Source organism: Mesoplodon densirostris, chromosome 11 (assembly GCF_025265405.1).
Source record: "Mesoplodon densirostris isolate mMesDen1 chromosome 11, mMesDen1 primary haplotype, whole genome shotgun sequence".
Taxonomy (NCBI): Eukaryota; Metazoa; Chordata; class Mammalia; order Artiodactyla; family Ziphiidae; genus Mesoplodon; species Mesoplodon densirostris.
The window spans coordinates 34,858,118-34,875,081 of record NC_082671.1 but is presented as its reverse complement, the minus strand read 5'-3'; the positions used below and the strand labels follow the sequence as shown (position 1 = coordinate 34,875,081).

The window sequence follows — 16,964 nt, the reverse complement described above, 5'->3', positions numbered from 1 at the left end:
TTTTTTTTTCCTGAAGTGAATCTTCCTACAGTGTTCACTATACTCCCACTTGAATACACAATGGGGTGTTTGTTTGTGGAATATCTTCCTATACATTGTGTGGTACAAGAAATGTATGAGAAATTGTTTCTGTCCCCGCAAAACTGATAATCCATTTGAGAGATAAAATGGAGAATAGCACAAGATAGCATAAAATGAAATGCGTTTACAGACCAGGAATTTCATTTAAAATGCTCTCCATAAAGACCTCACAGTTTTGCATAGGAGCAGACTAATCAGTCACTGGTGCTCCGCAATTTATGGGATGTGCAAAAATGCTCCCACCCCGTGCTACAGGGCATGAAGCACCTCCCTTAGTATTTGATTTTTTAGAATGTCATTAACACACAGGGATATTCTTTGAAAACATCAACATCCCTAGGATAAGTCGCTCAAAGGCCTGCATTCAGTCTGGCTCCTTAGGGAAAAATTGCCTCTCAGATTTCTTCCAGTTGAGTGAGCCAGGTGGGGAGTTACAGAGAAGTGAAAGTTGTGATGGGAGAAACAAGGAGGGTGCTCTCTAGGCAAGAGGCCTTGTGGATGGAGGGCAGGCCTAAGTGTACAATCACACTAAGGGATCCTGGGTAGACAAAGGGCTTTGAGGTCCAGAACAAGGAGACTGGCAAAGAGGAAGTGAGTGGGGACAGGATGCATGTTTCCTACTTCGCAAATTTACCCAAAGCTCTGTTCTCACCCAGCTTTAACTTTCCTCTGAGGCTCTGTGTGCAGACATATAAGGCCAGCCCAAGAGCCCTGTGATCACTTCTTCTCCTGTGTAGTATTGCACTTTAGACCAATGTCTCTTTTATTAATGTGGCTGTGACACATATTCTCCGTGTTTTTTCAGCTTTTCTTCTTCTAATTTTAGTTACAACCATGAGCCCATGATGGACACAGGACTCTTCTCCATTGCTCTTCAAATTGTTACTTTTTTCATCTTATTAAAACTTCTTCTGCATGGATTGCATTGAGTGCTTTTCTGCTGCTGTGACTGCTGTAACATCTGTCCAAGCTGCTTCCTCTCATCATTTCAGAGGTGGTGCCTGGGAGCTGCAGGCCCCAGGAGTGAGAGGGAGATGCGGAGGACGGTGTGCAGGGCGTATCCTAGCAGAGTGTATGGGGGAGGCGGGAGAGGGGAATGCATTCCTAGCATCTCCATTTCACAGATGCTTTACATAAAGTCCCAACCGCTCCTCCACAGCAGTCTTCCCCAGAGCTGGGACCACTCTAACCGCACTGCCCTGTGCCGTTGCCTTTCTCCCGTCCAGAGCAGCAGAATTAGCATAGCCCTCCTTTACTTACCCTCGAATCTTTTACCAGCCTGCTTTCCTGTCTCCCCTACCTCTCCCATCTAATAAGTCTAGACATGGCCTCTCATGTCACTTCTGAGAAGCCATTTCCTGTCATCTCGTCAACGACTACCTCTTTCCCACTGACTACCTCTAGTGAGGAGCAGAAAGCTAGCATCTAAGCCTCCTTTTCAGCAGCATCAGGAAACTGCTTCTCCAGCCACACCAGAAGTCCCTGCCTTGCCGGGAGCAAGTCCCTTCATGTTTTGCCACTTTGGGTGTCACTGTTTTGGTGATTCGGTTTTTGACACCAACATTCTGGTCTAGTCTTTGAGATAGGAAAAAGACGAAAATAAATATGTTTTCACATTGTAAGGTAGAAAACCCAGTCTGTGGTTTCGCTGGCTGTGTTATGCCATTCACAACGAGAAGTCATTCAGCCCTACAGGCTGCAGTTTTCCTTCTTTGCTAACCTGCTATTCAAAAATTAAAAAAAAAAAAAGGTTTCCTTACTAACATTTAATTTTGATTTTACTGAAACTTATGTGGTTAAAAACATTCTTATACTAATAACTATGTGACCTTTAAGATATTTGGCAGGAAAAAAGATCTCATAAGAATAGAACCTCATTTCCCAACTCAGTCTCTTCTGACTTCGAGATCTTTGCAACGATCCTTTCCCTAAGCCATAGAATTCTCCCCTAACCCCTCTTTTCTCCTCCTCCCACCTCAAGAGGGACTCTGGGTCACTGTCCCATCGTGGAAATGGTCGTCATTGGTCAAAAAATATTTCTCTGGGGTTCATATATGAACTGGCTTTCTTTTCGTCACCCCATCTGAGCTCTTGGGCAACGGGGACGAAACAGCAGCCCTGCAGCGGCGACCACAAGACTTATCTTTTAAAGCCAAAAAATTACTTTTAAACAGAGGTCAAACCGGAATTCAATGACACAATTCATTTCTCTCTGATATGCACATAGGTTAAAAATCTAATAACTCTAGGTCCTTGGAAAAATGCCAAGTCCCAGGTGTCAAGACTACTGTCTGAAAGTCATATGGACCCTTTGGGAGGGAGTGGTTGTTCAGTGGTTGTTCAGTGACTCATGGTGTTTTCTTCTTTGTTGCTGCCTCCTCTGAGTTGATGTTTTTTGCTTTTCTGATTCATCTGTAGTAACCTTGAGTCAGGAATTAAAATAAAGTAGAAAAATAACTCAGGGAAACAATCATTGGTCTTAACAACATTATGAAAAACTGCCTTACCGACATTATTCAATAAATTGATCAGTGTCATAGTGTCCCGTTGTAATATAGACATGGGTACACTTGCAGACTTGATATGGCTTTGGGGTCTGGCCTCTTCAGTTATGTCCAATTCAAGCCCAGTGTGTTAGCCTAAAGAAACTAATGATGGGGATTTCCTGACTCCTGAGCCAGATTTTGGAATCTGCTTACCCACGTGTGTCTTAATGATCAAACATTGCAATTAAACTGAACCGGGAAATTGCTATATTTAGAAAACTCCGATTTAACTGATTGGTCCTCTTCTCACACTCCCATGAGGTGTGAAGTGGACTAGGCACCTTTACCTTAGAGATAAATGAGTTTGCTTTTCCCTTGAATCAGCTTACTTCACTTCCTCACATTTGAAGTCTATTCTGCTGAGACGTCTTTGTTTATTTTACACCATCTGCTCTTCAAAGCTAAAGATAACTCTTACTTCACCAAACTGAGATAAAGTAGGACCACCCACACATCCATGTAACACTACCTGCTCTCTTATATTTGTTTAGCATTTTTTAAAGTTTCCATACTATACAATATCGGCTCATTTTCCCTGAACCTGAAGGCCTAAAGTTATAGATCGTTTATGTGCTAGGTCTCTATTAGCTCACCAATGGATGCCTGAATTCTCAGAAAGATTTCCAGTTGTCTAGGCCAAGTCCTCAGAACACCTGAGCAGCAAAGAGGATTAGCATATTTGGAATGACTCTACAGTGACATGCTTGGATTCTGAGGTAGCCCAGCCCCAGTGAATATGCTAATAACCAGTACTTCCTAGAGAGCAGCAAGCTCACCTTCTTAAAGCTAATGATGGGCAAATAATAATGATGACTTTAAGCATCTGCTGGTGGGTGTCCCCAAGCAGTATGGACGACAAGAGACAGACTTACAAATTGCTGTTGGATTCTACCAAAAACGTACTCCAGCCCACAAAAGCTTCTTCTAGGTGTAAGAATGGTCAAATTTCTATCCATTTTGCTGTTGTTGCTATTCTTTTTTTCTATCTATACTAATAAAGGTTTTGATGTACCCATAGCAGTATGTGTAAGTTACATGAACACACAGAAATTATTTTTCATTTTTCATTCATCATTAATATCGTTTTTCTCATGGTTAAAGAGCAAGGGCTTTATTCTGATTCTTGCCTGCTTGCATTCATTGTACTACTCTTCAGCTGCCACTCTGACAATGAATAAGAAGAATGTCAAGCATGTTTGTTAAAATATAACATCTTTGGGATTCTCTATGTATAGTATCATGTCATCTGCAAACAGTGACAGTTTTACTCCTTCTTTTCCGATTTGGATTCCCTTTACTTCTTTTTCTTCTCTGATTGCTGTGGCTAAGACTTCCAAAACTATGTTGAATAATAGTGGTGAGAGTGGGCAACCTTGTCTTGTTCCTGATCTTAGTGGAAATGGGTTCAGTTTTTCACCATTGAGAATGGTGTTGGCTGTGGGATTGTCATATATGGCTTTTATTATGTTGAGGTAAGCTCCCTCTATGCCTACTTTCTGGAGGGTTCTTATCATAAATAGGTGTTGAATTTTGTCAAAAGTTTTTCTGCATCTATTGAGATGATCATATGGTTTTTATCCTTCCATTTGTTAATATGGTGTAACACATTGACTGATTCGTGTATATTGAAGAATCCTTGCATTCCTGGGATAAATCCCACTTGATCATGGTGTATGATCCTTTTAATGTGCTGTTGGATTCTGTTTGCTAGTATTTTGTTGAGGATTTTTGCTTCTATGTTCATCAGTGATATTGGCCTGTAGTTTTCTTTTTTTGTGACATCTTTGGTTTTGGTATCAGGGTGATGGTGGCCTCGTAGAATGAGTTTGGGAGTGTTCCTCTCTCTGCGACTGACATGGGGAGTTTCTTGCCTTTTGGGAAGTCTGAGGTCTTCTGTCAGCGTTCAGTAGGTGTTCTGTAGGAGTTGTTCCACATGTAGATGTATTTTTGATGTATCTGTGGGGAGGAAGGTGATCGCCACATCTTACTCCTCCACCATCTTGAAAGTCCTCTCTCCATTTTCCATTGTTACATCACTTTTCTCTAACAACAAGCATAGAAATTCTATTTTAATGGGAGGGAACTCCAAGGTCAAACAAATGAGTTAAAGATTCAGGACAATTCTACTACACATTCTTAAAATAAACTTGCCTTTCTTTTTTTTTTTTAAACTATTTATTTTGGGCTGCATCGGGTCTTAGTTGCAGCATGCGGGACCTTCGTTGCTGCATGCAGGTTTCTCTCTAGTTGTGGCATGTGGGTATTTCCTCTTTAGTTGTGGCATGTGGGTTCCAGGGTGGGTGGGCTCTGTAATTTGTGGCTTGTGGGCTCTAGCGGAGGCCCTCAAGATCAGCAATTGCAGAGCGCAGGCTTAGCTTCCCCTCAGCATGTGGGATCTTAGTTCCCTGACCCGGGATTGAACCTGTGTCCCCTGCATTGCAAGGCAGATTCTTTACCACTGGACCACCAGGGAAATCCCGAACTTGCCTTTCTTAAGGCAAGTTCTATGAGTAAGAGCTGACAAGTTTTAAAGAAATACAAGAAATTAGAATTTAATTGATCCTTTAAGCCCCAAAGAAACTCAAGGAATCAAAAAGTAGGCTATATTTCCTCATTTCATGCAGTTCATTAATCTTTGTATCCAGAATATTACAAAGTTCCTCCCAGGAAAGAACTGTGTTAGCATCATACTGTTGCAGGAAGGGCGACCCCTTCCAGGCCCTGAGAGTGGGCTTTTGCCTAACACTTGGAAATGAATTGTCTGAGGAGACACACATTCTAACAAAGCAAGAGATTTTATAGGGAAGGGGCACCCATTTGGAGAGCAGCAGGGTAAGGGAACCCAGGAGGACTGCTCTGCCATGTGGCTCGCAGTCTTGGGTTTTATGGTGATGCAATTAGTTTCCAGGTTGTCTCTGGCCAATCATTTTGACTCAGGGTCTTTCCTGGTGGTGCGCACATCGCTCAGCCAAGATGGATTCCAGCGAGAAGGATTCTGGGAGGACATAAGGACTGGCGTCTCCTGTCTCCTTTTGACCTTTCCCGAATTCTTCCAGTTGGTGGTGGCTTGTTAGTCCTACGTTCCTTACCAGGACCTCCTGTTGTTAAGATAACTCATGCAAGTGGTTACTATATTGTCTGGCCAGGGCGGGCGGTTTCAGTCAGTGTTTCCCCTAACAATGCTTTCTCACATTTCCATAGAAATTTGCAACTGACAATCACAAACAATGTGCCATTTGATCCACCCAATACATTTTGAGTTAGTCAAGGTCACACAACTGATGAGTGACAGTGTCAGATCTTCAAAATAACTTGGTATTTCTGAAAAGGAAGTATCTAAGAAGAGCCATAACTTCAGTTATATAGAGTTTTTAATCCCATTCATGGCCATTGAACTTCTGACAAAGCTCTTCATGATACATTTTTCTTTTCCCATCTAATGTGGGCTGTCAGGTCCCTATCCTGGCCTTTCCCAGCTCTCTGTGGTTTCAGTCTCAGCCTGTCCATACCTTGGGGTCTGACCAATACTGACATAGGCAGGACGTAATATTCATATCGTTTTGTATCCACAGTGGCTTAGCAGGGATCTGATGCAACAGATGGATTCTGACACGCTTTTGACCTTTCAAGCCCCAAGATCCTGCCCCTTCATCTTTCCAAGTTGTTCCAGTGCACTTGACCAGATAACCTGATCAGCACCCTGGTCCTCCTCACCCTCCTGCCAGCTTCCTGCTAAGGACAAGATGCTGCCACGGAGACCCAGCTCACCAGTGGGAATCCAGGCTTTTGTGGACAGATCTCTGAAAAGCATGCTTGCTACACCTGTCCCTAGGGTTTGAATGACATTCTAGATGCTCCCTACCCTCCCTCTTCAAAACTGCCATGTCACAACCTCTCGATGACTTCCAGAACGCTCTGTACCTTCCTGACCTCAATCCCCGAAGTTAGGTCAGGTTTACAAGCCCTGTACACCTCAGGTCCAAATTTCATGTTTCCCTGATGACCCCGAGACATGAAACCTCACAAAACTTACATATTAGCCTAAGTAATGATATATGATGCCAATGAAAACACAATTAAAACAAAGTAAAGTCAATGGCTTCTGACTCACTGACTTCCTTTGCTACTTGCTCTCTCTTCCTTTTCTCCTAGAAGGGGAAAATTCTTCAGATCAAGAAAAACTAAAGAGAACTTGTCATGGTGAGAAAGCTAATAACAATGATTCATTGATGTATTCAATGAAAATAGCATTAATAATAATAGTTACTCTTGACAAAGCATTTTCTCCCTCTTCCAAGCATTTTACATGCATTTTTAAAAATGTAATCCTCACGATGACCTTACAGTTCCCAGTTTACAGATGAAAGAAAAGAGGCTTGAAGATAGTCAATAATCTTCCTAAAGTTTGGCAGGTAATGAAATCTAGGTCTACCTGAATCCTGAAGAAGAGCTCTTAAACATAGCACATGTTCACTGGTTACTCATCAGTATTATTTTACACCAATCTATTACACATCCCTGGGGGTGGCCATACCCAGGATGTCAATGGTTCTCTGATGTGGCTTTACATCTGCAGCTCTGATCATGATGGCACTTTCACCTTTGATCTTTCATCACCATCTGCCCCAAAGAAGCCTTGTCGTGGGGTTGCCAGGTTCTCATTCTAGGCAAAGAGAGCAGGATAAGAAACTCTTGCCTTTGTATTTTCTCCTGTGCGCCAGACAGGGTTCAGGACCTGATACCCCAAAATATGCCACCTTGATGTATTGAATATTTCACGCTGAAGGAATTTGAGAAAAAGCATTAGCAGAAAAGACTTTCTGACCTTCTCCTGAAGCATGTCACATAACCAGAGGAAAGGAGCATTCTAGTCTTTGATGACAAGGAACTCAGAGGAGAATCTGAACAGCAGCAGGCCTTGCTAAGTGTCCCACCATTTACTACACTTTTCCAACCTTCACCAAATCTAGCATAAAAACACTCAGGTTTTACTGCTTCTTCAGGTCTTTATTTTCTTGTGAAGGTCCCTGTGCCACATATAATTTAAATAAATGTATGCTTTTCTCTTGTTAATCTGTCTTTTGTTACAGGATCCCAGTCAAGAGTTTAAAACGATAGAGAAAAAAATATTTTTCGGGACTTCCCTGGTGGCACAGTGGTTAACAATCCACCTGCCAAGGCCGGGGACCGGGGTTCGACCCCTGATCTGGGAAGATGCCACAGAGCAACTAAGCCTGTGCGCCACAACTACTGAGCCTGCGCGCTAGAACCCACGAGCCACAACTACTGAGCCTTCTTGCTGCAACTACTGAAGCCCGAGTGCCTAGATCCTGTGCTCTGCAACAAGAGAAGCCACCGCAGTGAGAAGCCCACACACCACAATAAGAGCAGCCCCCCTCGCCCCAACTAGAGAAAGCCCGCGTGCAGCAACGAGGACCCAACGCAACCAAAAAAAAATAAATTAAAAAAATATATAATAAATAATGCTGCCTTTAAAAAAGAGAAGATATTTTCCTTCTCTATAAGCATTCAGATGCCGATTGAATTCCAGACAGGCCAAGATTACCTCAATCCTCCCCAATTCTTCCAATCAACTATCTATTCAGTATAACTATTTAATAATGGCTAACATAAAATTTTAGTGAAAAATAAAAGAAGGCAATAAAACTAAAAAGGAAAGACATTCTTTTTAGTAGCTGTACAATGATATATTTTTTTTTTTATGGGGAAGGCTGACTTTGTTGGAAATGATTGATAAAAACTTTAGACTGGGGCTTCCGTGGTGGTGCAGTGGTTGAGAATCTGCCTGCCAATGCAGGGGACGTGGGTTTGTGACCCGGTCCGGGAAGATCCCACATGCTGCGGAGCACCTGGGCCCGTGAGCCACAACTACTGAGCCTGCGCGTCTGGAGCTTGTGCTCCGCAACAAGAGAGGCCACGATAGTGAGAGGCCCGCGCACCGCGATGAAGAGTGGCCCCCGCTTGCCACAACTGGAGAAAGCCCTCACACAGAAACGAAGACCCAACACAGCCAAAAATAAATAAATTAATTAATTAATTAATTTAAAAAAAAAAAAGATCCCGCAAGCCTCACGGTGCAGCCAAAAAAACAAAAACAAAAAAAAACTTTAGACTGGAAAAAGAAGCCCAGGGAATGGGGATCGAGTCTCACCCACTGGTATTCAGCTACTACCCAACAATCAAAATAATGACCTCTGATTATTGTCAAGGACTAAACCGATGCTTTTACATAAACTATTTCACTTAACAGTATTGCTGTGGGAGCATTAAATAAAGTAGTTGAGAAGGAAGCCCCAGATAACTAACCCTTTCTGCCCTTGACACTCACAATTGTGCCCCCACTATATACCCCAAAGCCAGTAGAATTAATCTATTATATCCATTATCCTTGTTTATGTTAGTGATCATGAGAAGTCCCAGACTCACAACACATCCCTATGTACATTCCCTTTTATGACCTCCTCTCATACCCCTAACTCACTGGATCTGGAATTCACAGTCCCGCACTAACCAAATTCATCCTATCCTTGACTTCCTCATACTCAAAAGATAAACTGATTTTCCCTTAAAGACACTGCTTCCCTTCCATCCTCCTCAAATGGTGGCTGTTTTCTCACCCGTCTTTCGGGCCCAGAGGTGGGGCAGATATCCTTTCATGTAATCACTTCTTTGCCTTTCTTCAGCAAACTTGTTAATAGTCTTTCTCCTTCTTAACCAGCTTAGAGTTCATTACCAGTTCATGAACCATCATGAGTACACCCTTGTGTATCCCCATGACTTCCTTGTCCTCATTCTCCCTATCCTACTTACTTGGCCAAATCAAAGTCTGCTAAATGTAACTGTCTGTCTCTTCTCTATATATATTCACCCACAGCTCAATGTGGATAGAGACAAACACTCAACTACACCAACTGGTGTTCCATAATTTCATGACCTTGAACTTCAAGTGGGACCTTAAAGTTGCCTGGTAATCCACATTGCACTCTCCTGATAGATCCATACTTCTGCTTCTCGCAAGCCTCCAACACTCCCTGAACCTCACTCTCAGCTTTCTATTTCACTGAGAAAACTTTAAACAACCAGTTAAAATTTCCAGAAGTTCTCACCACTGCATTTACTCAGCTACCAACATCAGAACCCACATAGTCTACCTTCCCACCTGTTAACAAAGATAAATTTTTTGTGCACCTGCCTAAAGCCAATTCTTCTGTGTCCTCAGTTCATCTCTCTTTCTTACTCATGGAAGTACTCTGAAGTTCTTTCCTCTCTCTCCTATATCATGTATTGTTTTACTCTTAGATCATTTCTACTAATATGTAAACATACTACTCCCATCTTAAAAGCAACAACTAAAAAAATTTAAAACTTCTTTTGATGTCGTATCCTGACATCTACCCCTTTCTTTGTTCTCCTTTGCCAAAAAAAAAAAAAAAGTCTAAAAAGAGTTATCCATGTTTATTGTCTCCAATGTCTCTCTTAATCCCATTCTAATCAGGCTTTTACCCTCACCCTCTAACTGAATTTCTCTTGTCCAAGGTCAGCAATGGTTTCCATGTTCCTAAATCCAGTGTTCAGTTCTCAGTCCTCATTTGACCAGACTTAACTGCATTTAATACAGTTTATTCCTGAAATGTTTTCTTCACTTGGCTTTCAGGACATCTCATTTTTAGGTTGTCTTTTTATTTCACTGGCCATTTCTTTTCAGTCTCTTTGGTTGGTCTCTCCCCAGCCTCTTAAAGATAGTGTGCCTTAAGACTCAATACTTTGCTTTCTTTCTCTTCATTATGTAAACTCATGACCTTCATAAGTTCAGCTGGTATTAGGTCTTTAAATACCTGCTCTACCTTCAACTCCTAAATTTACATCAACCATCCAGAGTTCTCTCTCAACTCCAGACTGATATACCCAATAGCCTACTCAGCATCTCCACTTTGAAATCTAATGGACTCCTTAAACTTAACCTTTAAAATTGAATTTCTAGTTTTCCACCCAAAACCTGCTACCTCCAGTTTCCCCATCTCAGGTGATGACAACTTCATCTTTTTAGTTGCTCAGCTAAAAAATTAGAGATATTCTTGACTCATTTTGCTCCAACCACACTGGAGTGCTGGCTCTTCTTTTACCATTCAAGGCAAGTTTCCACTTTAGAGCCTTTGCAAAAATGTTCCCTTTGCCTAGAATCCTCTCTTGGCTCTTACAAGTGCTTCCTCAATTGTTATCTCCTCAATGAAGCCAATTATAATTACTCCATTTAAACCTCTAGCCCATGTGCTTTGTCCCACCTGTAGTTTTCCCAGTTCCCCTATTCATTTTTACCTTTTCTCCATGACACCAATCACCTTCTAACATACCATGCAATTTACAAACATATTGTGTATTTCGTTTATTATCTGTCTCCCCTTTGCTAAATTCTAAATTCCTCGAGGGCACGGATCCTTGTTTGTTTCATTCACAAATGTATCTCAAGTGCCTGGAACAGCACCAGGCACATGGTAGGTGCTGCAGTAAATATTTCTTGAGTGAAAGAATAAACTCTCCCCACAATATTATGAGGAAGGCACAATTCTTTATCAGATGAGGAAACTGAAGCTTAGAGAATATGAGGGTCACACTACTTGTAATGGCAGGACCAAGATTCCAATCCAAGCCTCTCTCCCTAGAGTTCCCACTCACTATTCCATACCAAATGGTGTTTGCCCAAAGTGGCCAGAGGACAAAGGGGATGCCAAGATGAAGGATGCCATGGGGAGTTGAGGGAGAAAGGAGAAATAAATCTTTGTGTGCCAAGCTAAACAATTTGGACTACTTTCCACAGAAGAAGCTCTGAAGTAAATGGCTACATAGTTACATCCATATTTTGGAGAGATAACTCAAACAGCTACCAAATAGAACACTGGAAACCAACAAATCACCAGCGGAGAGAAACACCAATTTTAATGGGTCTTAATCCAACTCTAATATTTCCACAGCTAAAAATAACTCTCCTTCTACTAATTAATTAGTCCGTGGTTCATTTAATCTGGTCCCCACTTTAGAAACAGTCTGACACAGCATAAATAGTTATGAAATTACACTTTATTCATATATATTAAATATTGATAAACATATTACTTTCCATTTGGGTACAATCACAATTGTCAGCAATATTCTGAAGCACCAGGCATGAGATGAGATGAGATGCTATGTTTTTATCAGGGGACAAGTCATATTGCCTGACACAGTCAAGTGCTGTCTGACATGCCATCATAGCAGTGGCTCAGAAGGCAGACATAGTCTCAAATAGGCAGCAACAGGATGGCATCATTTCATTTATCAGCATTCATTATATCATCAAGTGAAATAAATGCACAACCCACAGGGTCTTGCTTAGGTCAGCTGCCTAGTTGGCCCCTGAGATAAAGCCTTGTAATCACATAGACTTGCCTAGTGAGTCAGAAAAAAAAGGGTCAAGTGAAATAGTCACAGGATACAGGAATTATAAATAACACATAAATTAATAGATACTCATTTTCATGACATAAAAATTACTATTATAAATACTTTGATTGATAAGTCTAAATATATATTCCCCATATAAATAATGTAAAATATTAAATATTAATAAATAGATTTAGATTTAAAAATTCAAATATTGCAGGCAGGATTATTTCGACACTCTCTGGCCTCGAAACAGATTCTGACTTCTCCTCCGCTTTCTGAGGTTAGATATTGGCGACAGGTCATTCATCACATTGATGAGTTCACTTATGGCTTTGCGCTGGATCTGCAGATCATCTACCTATTGGGAAAGAAAACAGCAAAATTAATTTCAGGCATACAGATCATTAGGATATTCTGCTGTCATGGTCCAAGAAAGTAGAAGTATTCCTTTAAAATAAATTATTTTCACTAGCAATATATTACCTTAATATGTAATGTTGGTTTCTTCAGTGATTAAGACTAAAATTATAATTAAATTGCTAGTTGTGCTGTAACATGGTGGGACACATTACATATTCTTTAATTTACCACTACAGAATTCTGAAAATTATATAGCGGAAAGAGCCCTGAAGTAGTGACAAAAAAATGTGTGTTTGAATTCTGTGTGTACAATACATGTGACTTTAAACTAGTCACTTAACCTCTCCAAATCTGTTTTCTCCTCTGAATGATGAGGAGATTGACCTCTAGGCTCTCTACCACTTCTATCACTTTGTACTTAGTCTTTGCTATAAGTATCAAATGAGTTACTCTAGCCAATGGCTCTCACCTTTGGTGTGTAGAAGAATAACCTGGAGATCTAATGAAGAACTCAGACACCCAGGTGTATGAAATCAGACTAGGCCTGGGCCATTGTGTAGTTACTAACATCACCAGGTGATTCAGGCACCACCAAAGTTTGAAAACCACTGGTATAGGTTCAGTACTTTGTAAACACCAAGTCCAAGTCACATGAAAATCATAATTTTTAATTTCCCCCAAATTAGGTTAGTCTCATCATTTCCATAATGGGATTAAAAATAAACATGAATCATATTTACATGGCAATAATCAATTACTGGAATATAACACTTAAAATTAGGAATGAAAGTAAATTTCCCAGTACCCTGCCTTCCATTCCAGCAAATTGAACTATTCTCTCACTCTACCCAATAGGACCATTTAGGTGAGGTCATGCTTCATAAAATGAGGACCATTTACTTTCATCTTTGCTCTGCCACTGGATGTCTTTCTAAAGCTGGAAACACTGCAGCCACCTTGCCACATTTCTGAGAATGACTAGGCTACAGGACTAAAAGGCATAACATGCCTTAAATATGTTCGCAATTGAGCAAAAAATGACAATGGTTGAGAGTTCACTCAGGACTGCCATTGTGAAGCAGGAGGCTTGGAGCTTCCAGAAGGATGGGACCCACAGTTGTTGTTTTTTTCAAGGCCCAGTTACAGCAGAGTAGAAAAGTTTCTACCGGGTGTGTGTTTACAAGTGTTAAATTGAACTTTCCAGTGTTCAAAGCATCACCAAGAAACTAAGAGACTCATCCAGGACTGAACAGCAAGCCAGAGGCAGCACTGGGCTAGGAATAAGTGCTTTTTCATTCTCTAGCTTGCAACCAATGGATGTCTGCTGAACACCGGAAAACATTACCAGTGGAAGTAGTAATGGTCTTATAATTTTTCCAAGCCACTCTCATACCATCGAACGTACTGGAGACTAGAGAAACCTTGAAGAGCAAGCACTTATTTCAGTTCCTAGGAGCTTATGTGAGATTGCTGAGCGGCAGACCCAGTAATAGGGAGAGCTGGGCACAAATCCTGAGAGCACACGTCATAACGGGACCCCTCCTCTTCTCATTCAAGCCTATTTATACCAAAGCCAACCCCCCTGCCCCCCCAAAAAATCTGGAGGCCTTTGTCTCTTAGATGAAATTTTGGAAAATGTGACATCTTTATGCTTCAAAGTTATTTTTCACCTTCTAGAAACCATAACTTTAAAGACTCAAGGCAATTTGATAAGATAAAGCTGAGGAGCCTAAGGATTTCTCCAGCCAAGATGTTCTAGTATCCAAAAGTTGGTAGGACAATTGTTTCATAAGGTATAAATTCTACCTATTTTCTTTTCTAAAAATAAACACTCTCACCTCTACTTGGGCTGCACGATCTGAGAGGTTGACCAGAGTCTGGCTGTAGGAGGACCTTTGTCTCCTCAAAGGCCATACCTTTCTCCTAACTCATTCTCATTTTCTCTCCATGGCATTGTAGAATTTTAGAGCAAAGGAGACCATAGAAATTATAGTGAACCCAACAGGCTCCTTTTAAGATGAGGAAACAGCCCCAGCCAGGCCTGTGATTCATCTGAGATCACACATTTCTTTGGTGGCTGAGCTGGGAGGAGCAACACACATCTTCTCCCCCGGCCCTCCCACTGCTCTTTCCATTAAGACATGCAACCTCCTATTCAAAGCAAGAGAATTTCCAACACACAAACAAGGGGCAATGGGAGAACTGCTTTTCAATACTCCCCCCACTTCTTCACTACTTCTTTCTCACTGATTTGTTCATTCACCTATCTTTGTGCTGTAGGCATAATTCCAGTATTTTCCCAAATCAGAAATTTAAGTGACTCACATAACTGACTTGGCAAAGTCACCCAAAACACAAACAGAATTGGTAAAGACGGGTTTTGGCCACAGGTTCATTTCATAGCTTTAACAACTGTACCCAGTAGCTAATTTCTACTTTCTGGGAATGAAGTGCTTTGCAAGAGCCTCTGCAATGAAACCAAAAAAAAAAAAAAAAAAAAAAAAACGAATTAAGATCATCTCACCGGAATTTGAATCAGCTTTTTGAAGTCATCCAGTTTCTCAGAGCTGCCATTTAAGAACTTCTGAAACATGTCCTGTTTGATGATATCCATGCTCCTTTGAATGATCTGGTTATCTTTTAAGTTTTCAAAGAGTTTGAAGTAGAAGGAGATGATTTGGCTCTGAATTATTTTTTTGTCACTCTCCTTGGGAGAAAAAGGCACAAAGAGAAGTTGATGTGAATTTATCCATCAGAAAATAAGCAATAGGAAAATTAGCCAAATGGAAATGTTCAGCTTACATCTTTCCAATTCTTCAAAATTTCTAAGAAAAGAGGCCCACCAGCAGCTACATCTGGGTTACTTGCATTCTGAGAAAACAAAACAAAACAGGAAAACATTGGTTTACAATCAGTCCATAAATTGCCCTAAAACTGTACTTCAAGTTTTATTGAACTTGGATGCTGACAATGTTCACTGATTTTCTTTTCAACACTCTGTTTAGTTCTAACAATGTTTTCTCAAAAGCTATCATGTTGGATACAGCCAAAGGCTATCATGCTATTTTAGCTTTCTTATTTACTAATATAACTTCACAAATGAACTCAACAAGGCTGATGATACTTCAGTTGTCCCAAATAACTATAGTAAGGGACAGAAAGTATTTCTAGGTCTAGTAAAAAACCCCAGCAAAGCCATCTCACTATAAAATACTGCCACGCTATGGTACAGGTTTCTATAAGCTCTACCTGTGCCCTCCTATAAGGTATTATGTCAGCTTTAAAAGATAGCTCCAGCTGTAATTATAGTAGCTAAATTTTGGACATATAATAAAATATTTAAAATGCAAAAAACTATTTTAATTAACCATAAGTAAAAATGTTAAGAAACTCATAAAATGAAAGAAAACAATTTTTAAATAGAAAGCAGATTAAACTTCTACAAAAAAAATCTCAGCAAATGACTACTCCAAGAGTAATTCACAGACAATCTGGATGGGACAGTAAAATTTTAAAACCACTTTTTGGAGAAAAACACCTATAAGTGATTTTTTTTAAGCCAAAGCTTTAAGGACCTCAGCTACTTTAATTGATCAGTTATTTCAAATGACCATTTTTAATGCTAATCTTGACCTTCCTTTGACTGTCACCATCATAGCAGCCTGAGAAATCAGAAAGAAAGACCTAGTCATTTTTTCAGTATGCATACTACTTGACATCATAATTGAACGGATTCTCAACACAAAATTAGCAACACTATAAAGTATACCCATATTATGCCCATCTTTTGGAGGATTCATGAATCCTCACTAAATCTCTATAGCAAATTGAGCAGAGAGTTAAAGTATTATCTAGATCGTTTAGTCAAAAAAACACATCCAGCCAACAACAGTCACAATAACACCAAGTCTTCTCAAGATGACTGTGGGCTAGAGATGAGAGCCCATCATAGATACAATTACAAGTCAACATCAAACATCAGTCATTTCAACCACAAGCAAGTATTATTAAAAGGTCATACTTACAAGATATTCCTTTAGGTTTTCTATTTCTTTAAAAAATGGGGCCTGGCAGTAAGAGCCAGAAGAACCCAAAATCACGCACAGCTGAAAAGCTAAGAAATAACTGGTATATTTCATTGTTTCGGAGAGAGTTAGGTGAAGTAGTTGTAGCTCCTGTATTAAGTTGATCAGGTCCCAAGGATGTAGCTGATCTCTCTTTTCTAATAGCTGATCTGCAGATGATCAGAAGAATGTACTGTCTCCTTTTGCTACTGGTATTTATACCTAGTTGAAGTCTCATCAGGATTACGTATTTTCACAAGTTTTTTAAGATGAGATGGTGACAGATAGAGATGCTAGTTAGTTGGTATTAATAACTATGGTTTTGTGGCATTTTGGTGTTGTAGTTAAGAGTTTCCTTTCAACTCCTTGGGTCTTTTGACGAGGAGACAGACCCATCATGCCCACCTGTGCCATTCTTGTGGGATACTTTGAAAGCACTTTCACTTCACACCATCCAAGGATTGGAAATTTT

At 40.4% G+C, this 16,964-nt stretch overlaps 1 protein-coding gene across 1 annotated transcript; it reads right to left on the bottom strand.

Annotated features, from left to right (window-relative positions):
• Window positions 1-12,291: 12,291 nt before the first annotated feature.
• On the bottom strand, window positions 12,292-16,567 carry IFNG (interferon gamma). Its single transcript, XM_060112550.1, has 4 exons — window positions 16,454-16,567; window positions 15,231-15,299; window positions 14,953-15,135; window positions 12,292-12,426 (listed from the first exon to the last, which is right to left on the bottom strand). The coding sequence occupies exons 1-4, from the start codon at window positions 16,565-16,567 to the stop codon at window positions 12,292-12,294; spliced, it is 501 nt and encodes a 166-aa protein (XP_059968533.1).
• Between the last annotated feature and the right edge of the window lie 397 nt (window positions 16,568-16,964).

Coding starts and splice junctions, on each gene's coding strand:
- IFNG (XM_060112550.1), bottom strand. CDS start 16,567: ATGAAATATACCAGTTATTTCTTAGCTTTTCAGCTGTGCGTGATTTTG. Junction 15,136..15,230: donor TTTTGAAGAATTGGAAAGAT/GTAAGCTGAACA, acceptor TTTTCTCCCAAG/GAGAGTGACAAAAAAATAAT. Junction 12,427..14,952: donor AAAAGCTGATTCAAATTCCG/GTGAGATGATCT, acceptor CTTTCCCAATAG/GTAGATGATCTGCAGATCCA.